This window comes from Micropterus salmoides, unplaced genomic scaffold (genome assembly GCF_014851395.1).
Source record: "Micropterus salmoides isolate LMB-PRFRI ecotype aquatic unplaced genomic scaffold, ASM1485139v1 Ms_hic_scaffold_16, whole genome shotgun sequence".
NCBI lineage: Eukaryota > Metazoa > Chordata > Actinopteri > Centrarchiformes > Centrarchidae > Micropterus > Micropterus salmoides.
This window is the reverse complement of record NW_024040707.1, coordinates 29,661,319-29,678,364: the sequence shown is the minus strand read 5'-3', so window position 1 is coordinate 29,678,364 and position 17,046 is coordinate 29,661,319. Positions and strand designations below refer to the sequence as shown.

Here is a 17,046-nt window from a genome sequence, read left to right as displayed (position 1 = left end):
ATGTCTATTCAATTAAAAAGGGCCTGGGCCCCTGTAGGTGATGCACTGCTCTCAGTTGCCACTTTGTCAGTGTCGAGAAAAGGAGCTGAGGCCATGCCTACCCAAGTATGAAATTAAACAGGTGATAAATTTCCCTGTATGGCCAACAGTGGGAACACTGTCATTTTTCATTACTGTTAAACAAAAGGAGGGAGAAAACAACTTCCATTTTTCTGCTCTGTGCGCCCCTCCCCCGTACAAGACTAATGAGGATGGTTTTTAAGTCAGGTCTACGTAAGTGAATAAATCACATGTTCACTTTCTCTCCAGGCTTATCTTAGATATGAAGTATGGAGTGGGGGGTTGTGCACAACGGTGATGTAAAGCTTTGCTGCTGTCTACAACAGAGCCAGAAAATACAGTCGTTGGTCTTATATTTTGCAACAGAGTGCTGTATTATGCAATATACCTAATTTTGCCAAAACCTACTGCCCATACATCTAGGTGGGGTAAATAAATCAACAAAAAATCCCTTTCACTAAATGGTAAAGAGAAGTATACCACAGACAAACAGAAAACAGCAACTTGGTTCTGATCATTTTACAGTCACACCATACTTCCTGTGGGGGGTCTGGGTCAGATTTGAGGGGGCTGAAAGGAAACGTCACCCCTAGGGTGAAATTTATCGATTGCAGACGATCCCATCTCCACCCCTATCTGTGTAAGCATCGGTGTCCCTTTTGTTGAGAAGCACAATTTTGATGGAGAACAGTGCAAAATGGAGAGAGACATAAGTGGGTGGGATAGCAGGGAGCAACGGGGAGTGAAAAAAGTGAAAAAGAAAAAGATTCTATTGTGTCAGCCTGATGGTTTTCTCTGAATGAAAATGAGCAAGTGATGAAAAAAGGATGATGTTCAGAGACAGAATGAGACAGAGGATAAAAAGAAAAACTAAGCCATAAGGCACCACATGCAAAGCAATGCCCTTGAGGAGATAGAAGAGAACATTTGCCTGACACCAGACAACCAACAGACAGCCGGAGCGTGTAGATGTATGTGTGTGTGGGGAAGGGTGAGTCTGAATTGGGGGCATACAATTTCACATTTCTTCATGCTCCACATACAAAAAAGGTCACTCGTCTTAGTCAATGAAATGATGTTAAATCGAACACGAGAAGCTTTGGTGGCATGATTCGCCTCACAGGCCCAGGGCCAATACAGTAGACAATGGTAGAGAGAAAAGAAGAAAAGAAAAGAAAGAATCACCCCTGGCTAGCTATCAAAATGGAAGAGGATTCCTCTCATCACTATTTGCTCTGTCCTCCATCTACCCCCTCTTTGCTTTTCTCCAGCCATCCCTCCTGCTGGCAGGTGTAATCTGCTCCCCTTCACACCTTGTCAGAGGATGACTATGGTCCCTGTGACGACCCAACAGCCACGGGGGAATGGCATTGCTACCGTCTGCATGACAACCAGAGGTTGGCATGTTGCTCCCTCCAGAGTTGTCACCAAGACGGGCTGAGAGAGGGACTGCGATATCCTACCCTGGTCTGTCAGTGCTGATCAAGATATGATTTGCACGGTGAATTAGATCTCATTTATTCAGAATGTGGAGGATCGACAAAGCTACAGGCATAGAAATCAGCAATGCTCAATTTAAGTGCCATCGGTCACAGCAGAATTGGATAGAAGGGCTTGAAAAAATGTATCCCGTAAAATTTTCTAATAAAAGCCAGTATTCAATTGCTGTGACAGCACAAACAAAAAAGCCGGCCCCTAATAAAAGCCAAGTCAAATTACTTGCGGTTTTATGGTTCATATGTCTAAAACAAAACACGTTCTCATTCACGTATACTTTGCAGTTCTTTCGTTTGGTGCTGCGCTACTGTCAATGTCACTTAACATTTCCTCCTCACATTGCTGGGAAGACAGGAAGTTTTATGGCTTTTCATTGTAAACATATGTGCAATAAGAGTTTAATTGGCAGTAGATTAACACTAAATGAAAGAATGGCAAAGTAGGACCAACAATAACTGATCTGTTGAATTTACTGAGACAACAAGTAAAAACGAGGTAAGTGTTGGGATCAACAACAGCAGCTGTAGCGAATACGAAAAGAAGCAGTTAAGAAAACAGGGAGTTTTCTTGTAAATCTAATACATAAAATTGGGTAAATTAGAAGTGAATGATTGTCTCTAATATGACCCTGGGTCTATCTACATTTGGGGCAAATAAAGAACCTAGCAACTATTTGAGAATTTACGATACCTGAAGAATTAGAATATTAGAGATGGACTGATAAACAAACAAACAAGACAGCCATAGTACGGAGATGTTGTTTCTAAAATGTACAGCTGACATTAACTTAATCACCCAGAAGTAATTTCACAGGTTTGGTTTATGGAGTGACTCTCACTTTTGCTATGTTAGCCTGTTGGCATGCTGGTGGTGGCATATGCAACCATTATGAAAATCCACAGATGACTGAATACAGTACCACAGGTCAGTTAATACAGATAATTACACCATTTCAATGGCCGATTGGTTAACATAATTACAACATTACAAAGTCCATTTCCTACCTTCGTCACAGCTGCCGGGCTTTGCCACATCAATTCTCCTCTTCTGCATGCAGGAGGACATGCGGAGTTCACACTCATTGTTGTAGGTGGTGCTATCACTTCCACATACTGGGGAGAAGGCCTCGCCTGAGCACTGTGGGCACTCACACTTATTCTGGACACACCGGGCACCCCAGGCACAAACAGTGCTGCCGCATGTTTCTGAATTGCACACACAGCAGAGGGACAGGTCAGAGCATGATGGGTCAATGCAAAAAATATTCATGTTTTGATGGATTTCATTCACACCACACCTTAAAATGCCTCTCTGGAATAGATATTTAAATGATTTCTCTGCTCCTTTCCTAATTGCCACGCATACCACGTCCTCTTGTAATACATCCCTGCCTAAAACTGACACATACATGTCCCCTTAGTAATTCTCCATCTGAATATCCTGCAATTTCATTCCAAGTTTGTTAATATATGAACGAATAAGAATATGAATGGACTGCCTGCAGCTGTGAAATGTTGCTGTTGGGTTCTACTTTTATATGTAGATTAAATTTAGAGCTAGAGAAGAAGAACCTCATCTTGGTGTGTTTTGAAATGCACTTTTGTTTCTTTCACTGATCGCCAAGGATTTATGCGAATAATCATTTATATTCTTCATTTAATGTTGCGATGCACTGTACGTACTAGGCACATACTGCATGAATGTATGCATTACTTACTGCACTCTCCTTGGCTGACCACTCGGAGGTCCATCTGTTCATTGCAGGCCCGCACGTGCAGCTCACACTCGCTATTGTAGGTGGTGCCATCGCTGCCACACACAGGCTGGTGGGACACCACACACTCTGAAGCACACACACACTGCCCGCTCTGGGCATCGCAGATTGCCCCGAAAGAGCAGTTGGCACAAGCCTCATCTAGATGGAGATAAGGAGGAAGGAAAAGGCTTAGTGTGTGTGTTTATGTGTGTTACAGGATTATGGTGGCAAATTGGCTCTAATAAATACACTGAATTTGGAAAATATTAATTCCCCTTTACATGTTTCATATGTTGGTGTGTGGCAGAATTTAAAGGGAGTAAATTTATTGTATGTCATTAATCTGCCAACATACTGCATCGCGACTAATCTTAGTTTTGATAATCTCTCAAATGGATGTACCGTAAAGTTGCAAAGGAATCATTTTTTTCCTGACTTCAAAAAGTCAGCTCTGCATGTTTTTTTGAATTGTACATATTCACACAAAAGTAAGCACATCACAACATTCATTTTTATGCACTTTTATGGTCAATATTTAAACAACTTCTATCAAGATAATGTTATTGTGGCTAAAAGATTGTGGTAACTGGCTGGCTAATTTTTTTTTTTGTCATCCAGATCATAATTATCCAAAGTTGATTTTACCCCACCTTAGATTTTTTCAGATGCAGTAAACATGTATTTACTCATACATTTCATCAGTGTCATAATGTGAACCACAGCAATAATACAATTAAAAAGTAAAAATGAGTTGTTGTCTTTTCTTTATCAAGATTTTGACAAGCTGTGTTGCTGGCAGCTGGTATAGTGCTTAATGATGCAGAGCAGATATGTGAAGTTTTCATACCGAGTGTAGAATCGGTGTAAAACTTTATTAGAGTCCAGCTGGTGAGCATTCAATTGATTTTAATACTTTTAAAAGGCACACAACTGTATATTAAAATGTATTTTGTGAGAGGTAAAAACCAAGGAATGAAATTAAAAAACTCTCCAAAAATTCTACTGAGGCACAGTTCTGAGGAGGAGGATAACAAAAAGATGCTAAAGCGCCGAAAGCTCCCAGGAGCATGGTGGGCTCCATCACTGAAGAAATTTGGAACCATCCAAAAACTCTCTTTCTAGAGCTAAAACTAAATTACTGAACAACAAAAAAAAAGAAACAGAAGAGACTGCCAGAAGGACAAGCATCTCTGCAGCACTCTATCAATCAGGACTTTAGGGGAGAGTGGTCAGAACTGAAGATACTCCTGAGAAAAAGCCATATAACAGCCTGGCTGGAGTTTGTCAAAAGACACTTAAAGGAGTCTGAAAGCATGAAGGAAAAGATTCTCTGGTCTGATGAAACAAGAATTGAACTCTTTGGTCCGAATGCCAATTGCTATATCTAGTGAAAGCCAGGTACTGTCATCACCATTCCTGTGGGGGGAGCATGGTGCCAACACTGTCCTTTGGTGATGCTTTTGAGCAACTGGTCAGTATTGAGTGAGAAACGTCACTGGTTGTATTTATCACTTTGTAACCATGTTCATATTTGTTTCAAAATTTCCACCACATGTCAAGACTGAGTCAGGCAGATGATATCTGTATTTTCTATCCAAAGACAGTACTGTGATACCCAAAAGGCTTAGGGAGCTTCTGAGACTTTCCTTATTAGTTGGAGGATTAACTTGGATCATCTCTTGAGGAATTGCCTGCTTCTGGAGGCACAGTTTTCCCCTGAAGAAATGGCAAGGCAGGATCAGGCATGTTCAGGGTACTGACTGATTTCACATGGGAGCAGGAGACGAATGAGAAAGCAAACACTAGGCGTTTTAGACAGACAAGGATAGCAGTAGATGTAGTACCTCTCCGGGTGACACCAATTACACCTGGAGGATTGCATTAACACAGCTCGCTACCACATTCAATTAGGGGCAGGCTAATAACCGCTGCTGATACAGCCCTAATTGAGAGAGGCGAGGCTGGCCGCTGGAACCTTCCACATTAATAATCTGTTTATGACTCTTTCAGAGTCTTTCATTTCCTTCATCTCTCCATGTAGTGCTGGTATCCACTCCTTTCTTGGATTAACAGCCTTGACTGTGAACTGGATATGCCAATGTGTGGCACTTAGCATACACCCTGTAGGAGCAATGCATTGTGTATTAGTAGAATGAAAATTTTCTTTAAAGTCCTACCTAAAAATTGACGTGTGTGGAGCACGCAGGACCAATGTGTCACCTAAACCAGTGTGTAATTTTGGTCTGGGACTTTTACCAGTCGCTTGGGTAAGACCCCTAGGTTCCAACGAAGGTACTCTTAATGCTTCAGCATCCAATGTCATTTTAGACAGTAATGTGTTTCCAGCTTTGTGGCAACGCTTTGGGAATGTCCTTTTCTCTTTTAAAATGACAATGTCTGCCCCCCCCCCTCCCGTAATGAAAAGTGTTTCTCCCTACAACTAATCATGTTCTATTATTACTATTACTGTTATTATTACTATTACTGTATATGTCTTATTTATATATGTATTGTTTTTATCATAAACCTTTTCTTGTTATACTCATTATATTAGTCTGTCCACATATGTAGGGTTTGGGTCAGAGCTGTGAGACTGTTTTAGTGTTTTTCTTTCTTGCTGTTCCTCTCCTCTCTGTTCCCCAAAACATAGAAACCTAGACTGTGTAAATGATTATGCATCCCTTTGCTGTAATACTTCTCTGTTATTCTCTTTTATTATTAAATTCTTCAAAAACAACAGTTTGTTGTAACTCAATTATTTGCTCAACCGTCCCCTCTCCCCGTTTGCTGTGGGAGAATTGGACTGCACTGAGAACATCCAACACTTCTGGGATTAATTGGAACACCAAATGCAAGCCAGGCCTCAGCATCAGTGGTAGACGTCACTAATGTTCGTGTTTGCTGAATGTCCGGGTGTGAAAATTCACCAAATCCACATTATTGTTATTTTTATTATTTTCCATCTTGGGTTAATTATTAAACTAGTCTAACTTGCAGGCATGATCACCCAATCATGACTGGACCAAAATAGTCACGTGACACGAAGACAATAAATTGGTTGAAGGTGTAATATTTAGGTGTAATAAAATATTGGCCTACAGCTTGTGCAAACAGTGTTTTTGACATATACTTCAATTGGGCGGGCCGCCCAGCTGCTTAACTATATTTGGAGAAGATTCACATATTTGCAGAGTAACAAAGAGAGAAATGTTAGCTGGTTTTACCGACACAGCATGAAGTCACATCCATTAAGGGTGAAACAGTGGAGTGTGTGCAGTCTTACAAATACCTTTAAATCATTGATTCAAAGCTGAATTTTGAAGCCAACTGTGAAATGGTGTGTAGAAAGGGTCATCGACGTCTGTTCTTTATAAGGAAACTGTGTCAATTTCAAATTGAGAAAACACTGTTGATTATGTTTTATCGTGCTTTTATTGAATCCGTATTCTCCTTTTCTCTGGTATCTTGGTACGGGAACTTAACATTAAAGAGTCGGAACTCTATTAACCAGATTGTGAAATGGTCCAGTAGGTTGATTGGGGAACCACTACTGAACCCAGCCTCGCTGTACACTAGGCAGGTACAGCGCATGAGTATTTCAATTTTGAGTGACCAGCTTCATCTGCTGTATTATGAGTTCCAGTATCTGCCGTCCAACCGACGGTTTAGAGTACTGCGGTGTACAACAAAACGATATAAAAACAGCTTTGTTCCCGTAGGGATTAGTTTTATGAATAGTATTAAGATGGAGTAGATTGTTTTAGTGTGATTTTAGTGTGTTGTTCTGTTTGTATGGTGTTATTGTTTATATGGTTGAGAAAAAGCCTAAAAACTTATTCTCTGGAACGTAATTTACCTACAGGTATAACTAAAGGAACCTGAATCTGAACCTGAACGGTGGACATTTTACATTACAGAGAGAAGGTAACGCACCACTGCCGACCTCAGACACTCAGAACCATGTTGGTTTTCATCCACATGCGGCGCACTTGAAAACGGAATCGTGGGTGAGTTTATTAAACGTGGCAACTTTATGAAAGGTACTGCTGATGGAGAAAGTGGGCAGAGCAGAGACAGGGTAGCGGTGTATAACATACTTGTATTGATAGCAGGTTATTCTAGGTCATTTCCACCTTATTTTAGTGTTCAGATGTTGTTCCTTCTATCCCAACACTGCAAATGGGTTTGGATGTTTTGACTGAAAAAGATATCAGAGGAAGAAGCTTTAAAGTAGCTAGGGCTTTCTGTGACAAAAATAAATAAATATAGAATAAAATGGGGGTTGCTGTGGTTGTGGCCTCTTTCTGGTTGTGGCAGCTATTAATCAGGGAGTAGCCGTGGTGAGTGTTGTACTTTATCAGCCCTGTGTTCTGATAGCAGCCCTGCTTCTTTATCAGCTCTTGCCCCTCGCACCTGGCTCTCCACACTGCCTGATCCTCCAGACAACATGCATCGCAAACAGACAGAAAAAGAGGGAAGCTTCAGTTCAAAGCCAGGAGCGGAGGGAGAATTGTCACCATTATCGGTTATGTTAAGATATCCACTTTCTGTTATCTCAGATTCAGTCATCTCCAAGTCTGTCATCTCCAAATTTGAGTTTCTTTTTTCTGAAGCAAGACAACTTCATGACCATAAAAAGTTCAGACTTTAAGCTAAAAAGTCTGGCAGGCTAGGCATTATGACACATACTCTTGGTGTTAAGAAAGTGAAAGCTAGTGTGCTAGAACCTGGAATCTGTCATCCCATTCAAATACCTTTTCCAACAATGCAAGAACCTCTACAGCCTAGGAAAACTTTAGGACCAGCTAGAATTTGGTCAACATCCCCTTGAAGCCCCTTGGATCTAAAGGTGAGAACTATTGATGTCAGCTCTTGCACTGCGACAGCTTCTCTTGCTGTATTTGGTGGCAGTGTTTGTCGATTTGGACACGGGAGTGCGAAATAGAAGCAGGTTGGTATAAAAGTGGCCTTGAAAGCATGAAGAACTGAGTCATTGAGGAGAAAAAAACCCCAAAGACCCTTCAGCTTTTGTTGATATCCTCACCAGGAAAAAAGCTGAATTGCTGTTGAGGGGGTCTGGGTGGAGTATTACCTCAGGATTAAGCAGAAAGAAGTAGGCTGGTTTGTGTTTTGAAGGCTTGTGAACATGCCTGGGTGATAACAACTCCCCTGTCGATGCCTGCCTGGCTGGTACACTATTAACTCTGCCCCCCACTGTCTCTGCTGCACCCCATCTTATTTACCTCCATCTCCTTGTCCCCCTGCATTTATTACTTTCCCCTCCCTCTTTCTTTTCCCCTATTTTCACCATCTCTCTCCAGCCACTCATGCTTCTGGTGTGTGACCTATATTTCTTACTCAACTGTGTATATCATTTCAAACACCTGTGGGAGAAAAAAGGGGAATTTGTTATTTCTTTTTCTCCAGTGAATTTGGCGCCTATGCTCTCATCTGCTTGGGTAAAGCTGAATGGATGGGTCCTTTTCTGAGGCAACTGATATCCTGCTGGGGGTCTATTAACCGAGCGCACCTCTCCCAGCCCACCTTACAAGGTCGACCGCCACTCAAGCGCAGAAGAGGAAAAATCTAAGAATAATAAAGAATGTCACTCATATTGCTATCAGGTCGCACCTGAGCCATACAGATAACCACTTTTTCCAGCCCGAAGGGAAGGAAATGAAATTATGGTTGGGCCCATGAGAGGCTTTAGTAAACCACACACACAAACACACAGTTAAGCACACATGCCATGTGATTTTCCTATTGTGGCACCTCTCTCACCTCTTAAACTATTGCTTCCCTCACCTGCTTTTCTTAAGCTCCTACTTTTGAGTTTTGGAAGCCGTAAATGTGACAGCTCACATAGTGCATTTGGATGGAAATAACAACACCAAGCCAGTAAACAAAAATACATTTTTGAATGGCTATTTTGGAAACCACATACACAAACAGATATAATGACCTACTTAATGCTGCAGAAAGAAGAGATGAAAATGTATTGTATAATTAATGCCTTGATGAAGCAAAATGTCAAAGCTGAAGCAATAAATCTAGACATATAATGCCAATTATCATCACAGAATGGTAAACAAATGAATCACTTCTTATTCTCTTTTATAAGGGTTAGAGTTACTTAACACCTATCACAGAAAATTCTCACTTTATTCACCACTTTCTGTCATTGCTCATGCCTTAAACTTTTACTTACAATACTTCCAACAGCACATGAAAGCAGCACATGCTCTTCTCTCTCTCCTTTTCTGCTCCATAAACGTGTATAGTATATTAGTGTTGGGAATAGCCTGTGATAATTAGGTGAGATAATAGCTTAGTCAGTCAGTTGTTATGGTGCTGAATAAAGCCCAGTAAAGCTGTGCAAACAGCCCAGAAATAACCCACATTATCATCGCCATCATTCCTCGGCTGGCTCGCGCCTGGCAAGCCAATGCCTCAGCATTTTTATGGTACCATTGCGCTGACGCAGGCCTGTTCCTCTGGGAGCCAAGAACCATCCATAGTGCTGGATTACAGACAGGGCCCTCCACTCCACCAGCTCGCTCCGCCTCTCGCTTTTCAAAACAAAAACTATTCATTACCGCCGAGGGACCCCAGGCCGTCAGACCTGCTGTCTACCTGCGGTGCGGCGCACAAAACTCAGTCAGCCTGCCTGCCCATGGACCAAACACTGCTCTCGTTCCACTTCCTGTTGGCATCCACCCTTATGCGCTGGATTTCAATTGAGGGAAGGCAGGGAAGAAGACAGACGCAATACACGTGCAGGCAGAGAGGGAGAGTAGGCCCTCTCCAAAAACTAACCCTGTCATCTACTCAGTACAGAAAGAAATTCAAGCCACTACACAATTTACAAAACGATCACACTAGCTTGTACACATGCACTTGACCCATAAACTGTTTGCACACTTTAGGCAAAGCAGCACAGTCATTCTAACAACGTGAGACTAATTCCGTTGTATTGATCATTCAGCTAACTGCTAAGCTCATCCAAAAACACAGCACTGCAGAGGCCAACTCTTTTTCATTGTTAAGGTCTTCAAATATGTAGCAAAACTGAGTGAATAAGGTAACTGAGAGTTGGGCTAAGGGGGTAATAACCGCTGCACTTTGGCCCTTGTAGACAAGGAAGAATACTCAATCTCCAATTAGAGTCCATGGGAAAACTGGCCTTCCAAAGTGGCATGAAGCCATCAAGACTATTCACTAACAGGGTTTACCAAGCTGTAAAAATCTGTCAATATGGCTCTGTGCCTGCATAGTGGATCTGAAGATATTTTTACCACTTGAAACTCTGCTGTCGCTGGTGTACTAATGACTAGCTGATACTCCGGCACTGCAAGACAAAGCCAAGTGACTCATGTAGCCAATTACAGACAAGTATACTCCGCACTCTCTTTCATCTGGAGTACATGAAGTGCATCTTCATTTAAAGGTCAAAACAGCTTAGAGTCTTGGAGTTCAGGAAATTCTTGACACCTGAAGATTTATTAATCACTGTGAATATAACACAATACGTGTTATTTGTTAGCATCTTTGCATTATAATTTTGCCTCTGGGTAATGTAGAACTATTAATTAATTTGATCTTAATTATATTCCACAACGAGATATTTTCCCAACCTGTGAGCTATAATTCACACCATTTCATAGTGATTTCATGACTGCACTGTTAATGAATGTATGGTATAATGTGACAGCATAATATATGAATGAATTACAATTCATGAATGAGGTTCCAGCATACGTTAGTAACTGTAGCTCTGTGGTTTTTTGTCGTGCAGTTACTCACCGCAGGGTCCTTTGTGTTGGATGTGGATGGCCTTCTGTAGGGCACAACCCATCGCTCGCATCTCGCAGGAACTGCCGTAGCTGTGGCCATCGGATCCGCACACTGGGTCAGACGTTTGTGGGCAGGCCTCGGGGCACTCGCACACTGGCTTGTTGTTTTTGACCACGCACAGTGCCCCATGATCGCACGTCTTATTCAAGCAGGGGCTTGGTATGCTGAGATCTGAAGGTCGACCACCCAAGAGATAGAGAGCAAAGTTAGAGGGGGGGATACTGTACAGGGTAAACCAAAGAGAAGCCAAAAGAATATAAAGTAGAGGTTGGAGAAGGATCTGGGGCTGGAAAGGGCATAGGTGGCAGGGAGGTAAGTTAGAGTATGGCTACATGGGGAGCTGCTCTAGCTTTGCGTTAGAAAAGGTTTGGGGAGAAAAACAGATATGATGGAATATGCAATACAGCCCTATTCCTGTGACATGCCTGCTTCCTTAGCTTCCTATGTCATTTCCTCGCCTTTGTGCCTATCCTAATGTATCCTGGATCTTTGAAAAGCCCGCCGAATCTAGTGGCATGAGGAAAGCAGATAAAAACGTGGCCCTGTAGCACAATAGAGATGAAACAACCTGTGCAACAATGGTTGCACAGCCTTTTTTTTTCAGGCGAGTAAACGCCTGGATTAATTGACGTTCCCAATGTGCCCCATCAAAGGCTTCCATTTGCATCTCAGCGAGACCCACTGCTTCAGCCAAAGCTGGTTGAACTGACATGGAGGAGCGAGGAAAGGAAGAGCAAGAGGGAGAGAGTATTTTAGAGAGAGAGAAAATGTAGAGAACAGAGAAAAAGAAAAAAGAAAAAGACGAAGAGAAGAAAGAGTCCTCTGCTTAATAATTCAAAAAAGGCAAGCTCCTGGGCCGAGGCAGATATGAAATGTGAACATCACAGAGAGGTTGCTTCAGCCTCCCCCTCTTAGGCACTAGCTCCAGCATGACTTCATTAAAACAAGGACTGGATTTTGCAACTATGATTGTCTGTAGCGTCAGATAGGTGTGGGCTGGGCTGATATAACCTGACTTGATCAGGAGGGAGAGGAAACCTGAGAAACGGTATGAACAATCACAGCAATGATCACAGCCTGCCATGCCGACTCAATCTATTCTTTGTAGCTTTATGTGTCAGTGGAAATGTTACATGGCGTTGTGTATACTGAGACAGGGTGCCAGTGTGTGTGTGTGTGTGTGTGTGTGTGTGTCAGTGTTGAGGGCTTGGCTTGATGGTTAAAAGTGGGAGCCTTAAGGTAGGATGGTATACACTCTGGTGTCGAGAGTAAGCAGGAGACGATAGCCTGGCTCCATGGTGATTCTCATTTGGAAAGCTTCACGCATGAGGGATGGATCACAGCTAAATGTGGTGTGTCTGCAGATTAAAGGGAAAAGCAGACGGAGGCATCAAATAATTTTTGATGAGAAGCGCTTGGCGAAAATTGAAAGAGGTGCATTTTACACAAAAGTCAAACAAAACTTCTTCCTTCTTTAGTCTACCTTTTCATTTAGCTTTAGTTAGAGGGGTGGGGGTGCTGTCATAGAAACTGCCCTTGTAATGACGCCACCCATAGCTCCCCCATTATTGTGACCATTATAGGATTAGATGGCATCACAGGGGGGCAAGTTAGCGTGCTTGAAGCCCCATGATTCATTTATCAGACAGAATCATTTAGTAATACTCACCAGAGTAAATTATCAACTGATAACACAGGCGGTGGCAATTAGTTTGTTTCACTCTGATTAAGGCGATGGGAGAGATACGAGAGATCAACCTGAACATCTTAAAACCAATCCTGTGGACCATCTTTCCAAATAATGATAGGAACTGAGGTAAAGATATAAAAAAATAGCAAAAAAGTAGAGAAGACCATATGGGTTCTTAAGGTAACTGAACAAATCTTTCCCGATCTCAAGCGAGGACACAGGCTCTCCCATTTTGGAAAATGAATGTTTCAGTTTAGAATGTGGAACACAGCTATTGATTTCTGTGTTCTGATGCCAAGCTGCTGTTTCAAAAGTGCTCGGAGGTGCCACATAAATATGTAAGCTGTTCAATGCTGCTTAATTTGGTACGGCATCAAAAACAATTGATTCCCTCGTGATCTCCTTTAAACGCCTCGTGTGAGTCTGCGAGTGAGTGTGAGTGTGTGTGTGTGACCGTCTTCAGCTTGTGATCTGAGCTTAACTGTACAACCTTGGCCTCCATAAAAGTTCACCAGCCCACTTCCCAAGGACAGGCTCCTAAAACACAACTGCAGCTTCCGATAACGCCTTAGTCTCCCATTCTCTTTGTTTCACACACATAAAAAAGATGAAAGAATTCCCCTCCAAAACTAATTTTTTATCATCCTCTACCTCTGGGGAGCAGAAATCCTCCCTGATTTATTAACTGGAGAGGGTGTTAGAAAAAAAAAAAAAACAAGACAAAACTCCCAAAGTGTAAAAATCTTATGACACAGTTAAAAACTGAAGCTGTCTTTTTTTCTCTCTTGGATGCAGGCAGAAGCTTTGAAATGGCAGCCTGTCACAACTAAGGCTTGTGGGATGGTGTTCACAAGCCTGTTCCAGCTCTCTTTCTCTCTCTGGTCTTCTCCCAGACACTTCAATGCATCTTCTTCATGCATGTATCAGTGTTTCTGTCAGGCAGGTCCAGAATAAACCAAAGTTGCTGGGTCAAAACCAAGCTATTTATACGTGGAAATTGGCTTGACAGTTGAATAGGAACAGCTGTAGTGCCAAACACATAAGTGCAGTCGCCAAGGCATTGTTTTAGTGGCTGAACAGGTGCAGTGAGTGGTCTGCTGTGGCAGTGGGAAAAAGTCAGGAGAAACGGCAAAAAAACCCCACATGAATAATTCTTTCTAATCAAGAATTCTGCTCTGCTAGCGTGCACTCAGCTCTGTTTCTGTAAAATGACGCCAGTTGAGAGGACTTTACATTCTGGGTGTCACCTCAGTCTGTATCCTGTCCTGCCATCCGCGGTGTAACTTTTCTATTTTAATTAGTGTGGTATTTTAAAGGCACGGCCCCGCTTCAGGGCCTCGAAGAGGATTACTTCAGGTTAGGCCACACTGTGTCAACTCGCCCCAGCAGAGATACGGCCACGTCAAAAATTAAGAGGACACGTTCCTCTGATGTCCTGATATCGGCTTACCTGTCTGCCTGAAGTATTATTACTACCCACTTAGCGGTGTAATCCGACGGGTGAAGTGGTGAGGACACCACAGTGTAACTTCTAAAGCTAAACAACCCACAGTTAGGTGTGATGGCACAGCAATCTCTGGCAGGACACTGGCTGGGATTGTGTGGTTGCTGCAGTGAGCAGGCGTACACTGTTAACCCCCCGTAACATGTCGGTGAAATGCTGGGAGATTATTTTGGCGAGAGCTTCCTCCCATCTCCGCTCAGCTCATACATATGTTAATTGGACTTTTCCCCTCGGGTCCATGTGCAATTCCAAATCGTTCCCTGTATTATGCAGGGCAGTGAATCAGTGTAATCCAGGTGATGCTTGCAGTAGCCAACTGGCAGGGACAATCGCCCACAACTGCAACCCATTACAATACAGGACTCCAATGGGGCGCAGCCAATCTTCAGCAAGCCCCGCCTTCTGTGTTTCTTCACCTGCAGGGCTTTGATCTGTCTCCCTTTGCCTTCCTCGCATTAAAAACATTTATGTATCATATTAGTTGTGGGAAAGGGAGGCGCAGAAAAAAGGCTATATTAGCATACAGCAAAAGGCAAACCCGCAGGCTGTGTCTGTCTACCACTGAATACTTATCACAGGCAGAAGGTGAATCGACACCTCTTTGTGCATTTACAACTAAGAATGTGCTGCTCTTCAAAATGGAGACAAGCAAAAACAGCGTGGGGAAAGAATAAAGACAAGCCGGGATCCCTGATCTTGTGGCATGTATCTATCAGACGTGAGATGACGTGTAAACACTGTTTGTCTAATCCAAACACCTTATTTCTCATCGCTGTGTGTGTGCCACAGGAGGTTTCACAATGATTTTGAAGATTTCTCAGACTTAAGTACGCAAAAGAAAGCATAAGTGAAAATGGAACGATACCTCAAGCTCAACATTTATTGCATCTTCAATCAAGTCAGGAGCTACACCAGTAGGAAGGGTTCAGAAGAGACAGGAAATGAAATGATATTGTAGAAAATTTAAGAACTGTGTTGTTGATCACATCCCAATGGTATCCAACAAGCCTCGACACCCTATTGACCCACATTTCTCTGCAATTTCTGTACGATGACAGCCTGCGGGCCGCGGTAAGTGGACCAGCGCTCCCTAGCTGCTGTCAATCTGGCTCTCATAGCACTTCCTCTAATTAACTTGATTAGGAAAAAACAGCACTGGTGATCTCAGGCTGACTTACATACTCAGGCTCCATAACTGTTTGTTAGTCCAATCACTGCAGCCGGCTGAGACGCTAATCAAATAAACATGCAAATGATAAAATATTCGGCACAGAGTCTTGACACCTAAGGTGACTGAATTTTCTTTCCTACTTTGCAGAGCTGTTCGTCAATGACAATATGTCTGCTGCTGAGTGATTCTGTGTTAAACTCCGGAGGCGACAGGCAACACATTTGAAGCAACTCGCTTGAGTTTTTCTGCGCTTGCAATCATGCACTCACACACGCTCAACTGTGTACACATAAAATGACAAAAGAGCTGTGAATAAAGAATTGCTGAGTGCAAAACTAGCTCTTTCATTTGTTCATTCATAGTTTGCTTGCCAATGTGTTCCTCTCAGACTGTGTCTGTTTTAGTGGTTTTACAAAATGATCCTTCTCTGTGGTCTCAAAAGCCACGGTGCTGCTTGCTTTTCTATTTTATACCAGCCGAACAGCCTTTTTTTAACAGCATAACTACCAATTTAGAAGCTATCCACTTTCTATTCTACTAATACCAGATGTGATGCCAGGACATCAACATGCTCCAGTGAGTTGTGGTAAGCCACCTCACACCCCTGCTTCTACAGAATATGCACTAAAATAACTTTACTTACAGGGGCAGCAGAAAAAAGCCCATCTGGACAGAAAGTGAGCAGTGATTTAACTTGGGCCAAGCCTTCAGAATAATTCCTGTTTTTATAATAAGCTTTATTTAGCTTTTTTTTATACTATTATATCAGTTCACGGTCTTTCTGCTGTCCAACCAGATGATGTTTTACAGGCCAAAACTTGAGTTGAAAGTTGGACTGATGGTGGCACCGGATGACTTGTTTCATTGAAAATGTATTCCTGTTGTATTGTGATACAATAGACTCAATGGAGAAGCAAAAAAGCAAAGCTGGAGAGAAAGCCTCTGAAAACACAAGGGTGTCCATTGCTTGATCCTCTAAATATAGTGGAACAATTATCACAACATTTCTGCTACAATAGCCCGCACTGCACGCACACTTCCTTGTTTAGTTTGCGTTGGTACCCTGCTGTGCTGACATCATACGGGAAGGAGAGGAAAAAGAGGACTTGCTTCATTCTAAAAATATTCTTTATGTGTTCCATGCAGTGAAACGTCTAATCGACACCAACTGTATGGATTTACAATAAATTATAGATTAACCACAGCGGACAGATTTTTTTTTGCAGTGTGGGTTTGAAACAATGTTTTGATATTTTTTTGCATGTATTGGAGAACAGCAACATGATAAAAGCTTCACGCTAAGTAGGTTATGAAAATTCCAACACAAGCATGATGGCAAATTAAAATACAACTGATGATCTAACAGTGGATGTGTGCCATCTCATTGGGTTGTCTGGAGAAGACAAAGATCTTCTCTTCTTCCAGTGTCGCTGGGCTCTTATATTCTATCCCAGAATCACAGGCTGCAGACCTATTAACCCTCCCTCACAGCATCACTTATTCTTGGATGTCTT

The 17,046-nt window shown here is 42.3% G+C and overlaps 1 protein-coding gene across 4 annotated transcripts in view; it reads right to left on the bottom strand.

The window, feature by feature from the left end:
* The window catches only part of agrn (agrin), a 261,254-nt gene that overhangs the window by 59,949 nt on the left and 184,259 nt on the right, over window positions 1-17,046 (bottom strand). For all 4 annotated transcript variants that reach the window (XM_038723324.1, XM_038723325.1, XM_038723326.1 and 1 more), the window contains 3 exons: window positions 11,117-11,338; window positions 3,275-3,472; window positions 2,562-2,762 (listed from right to left, as the gene is read on the bottom strand). In XM_038723324.1, the coding sequence (XP_038579252.1) occupies window positions 2,562-2,762; window positions 3,275-3,472; window positions 11,117-11,338 (621 nt within the window). The remainder of the gene's footprint in view (window positions 1-2,561; window positions 2,763-3,274; window positions 3,473-11,116; window positions 11,339-17,046) is intronic.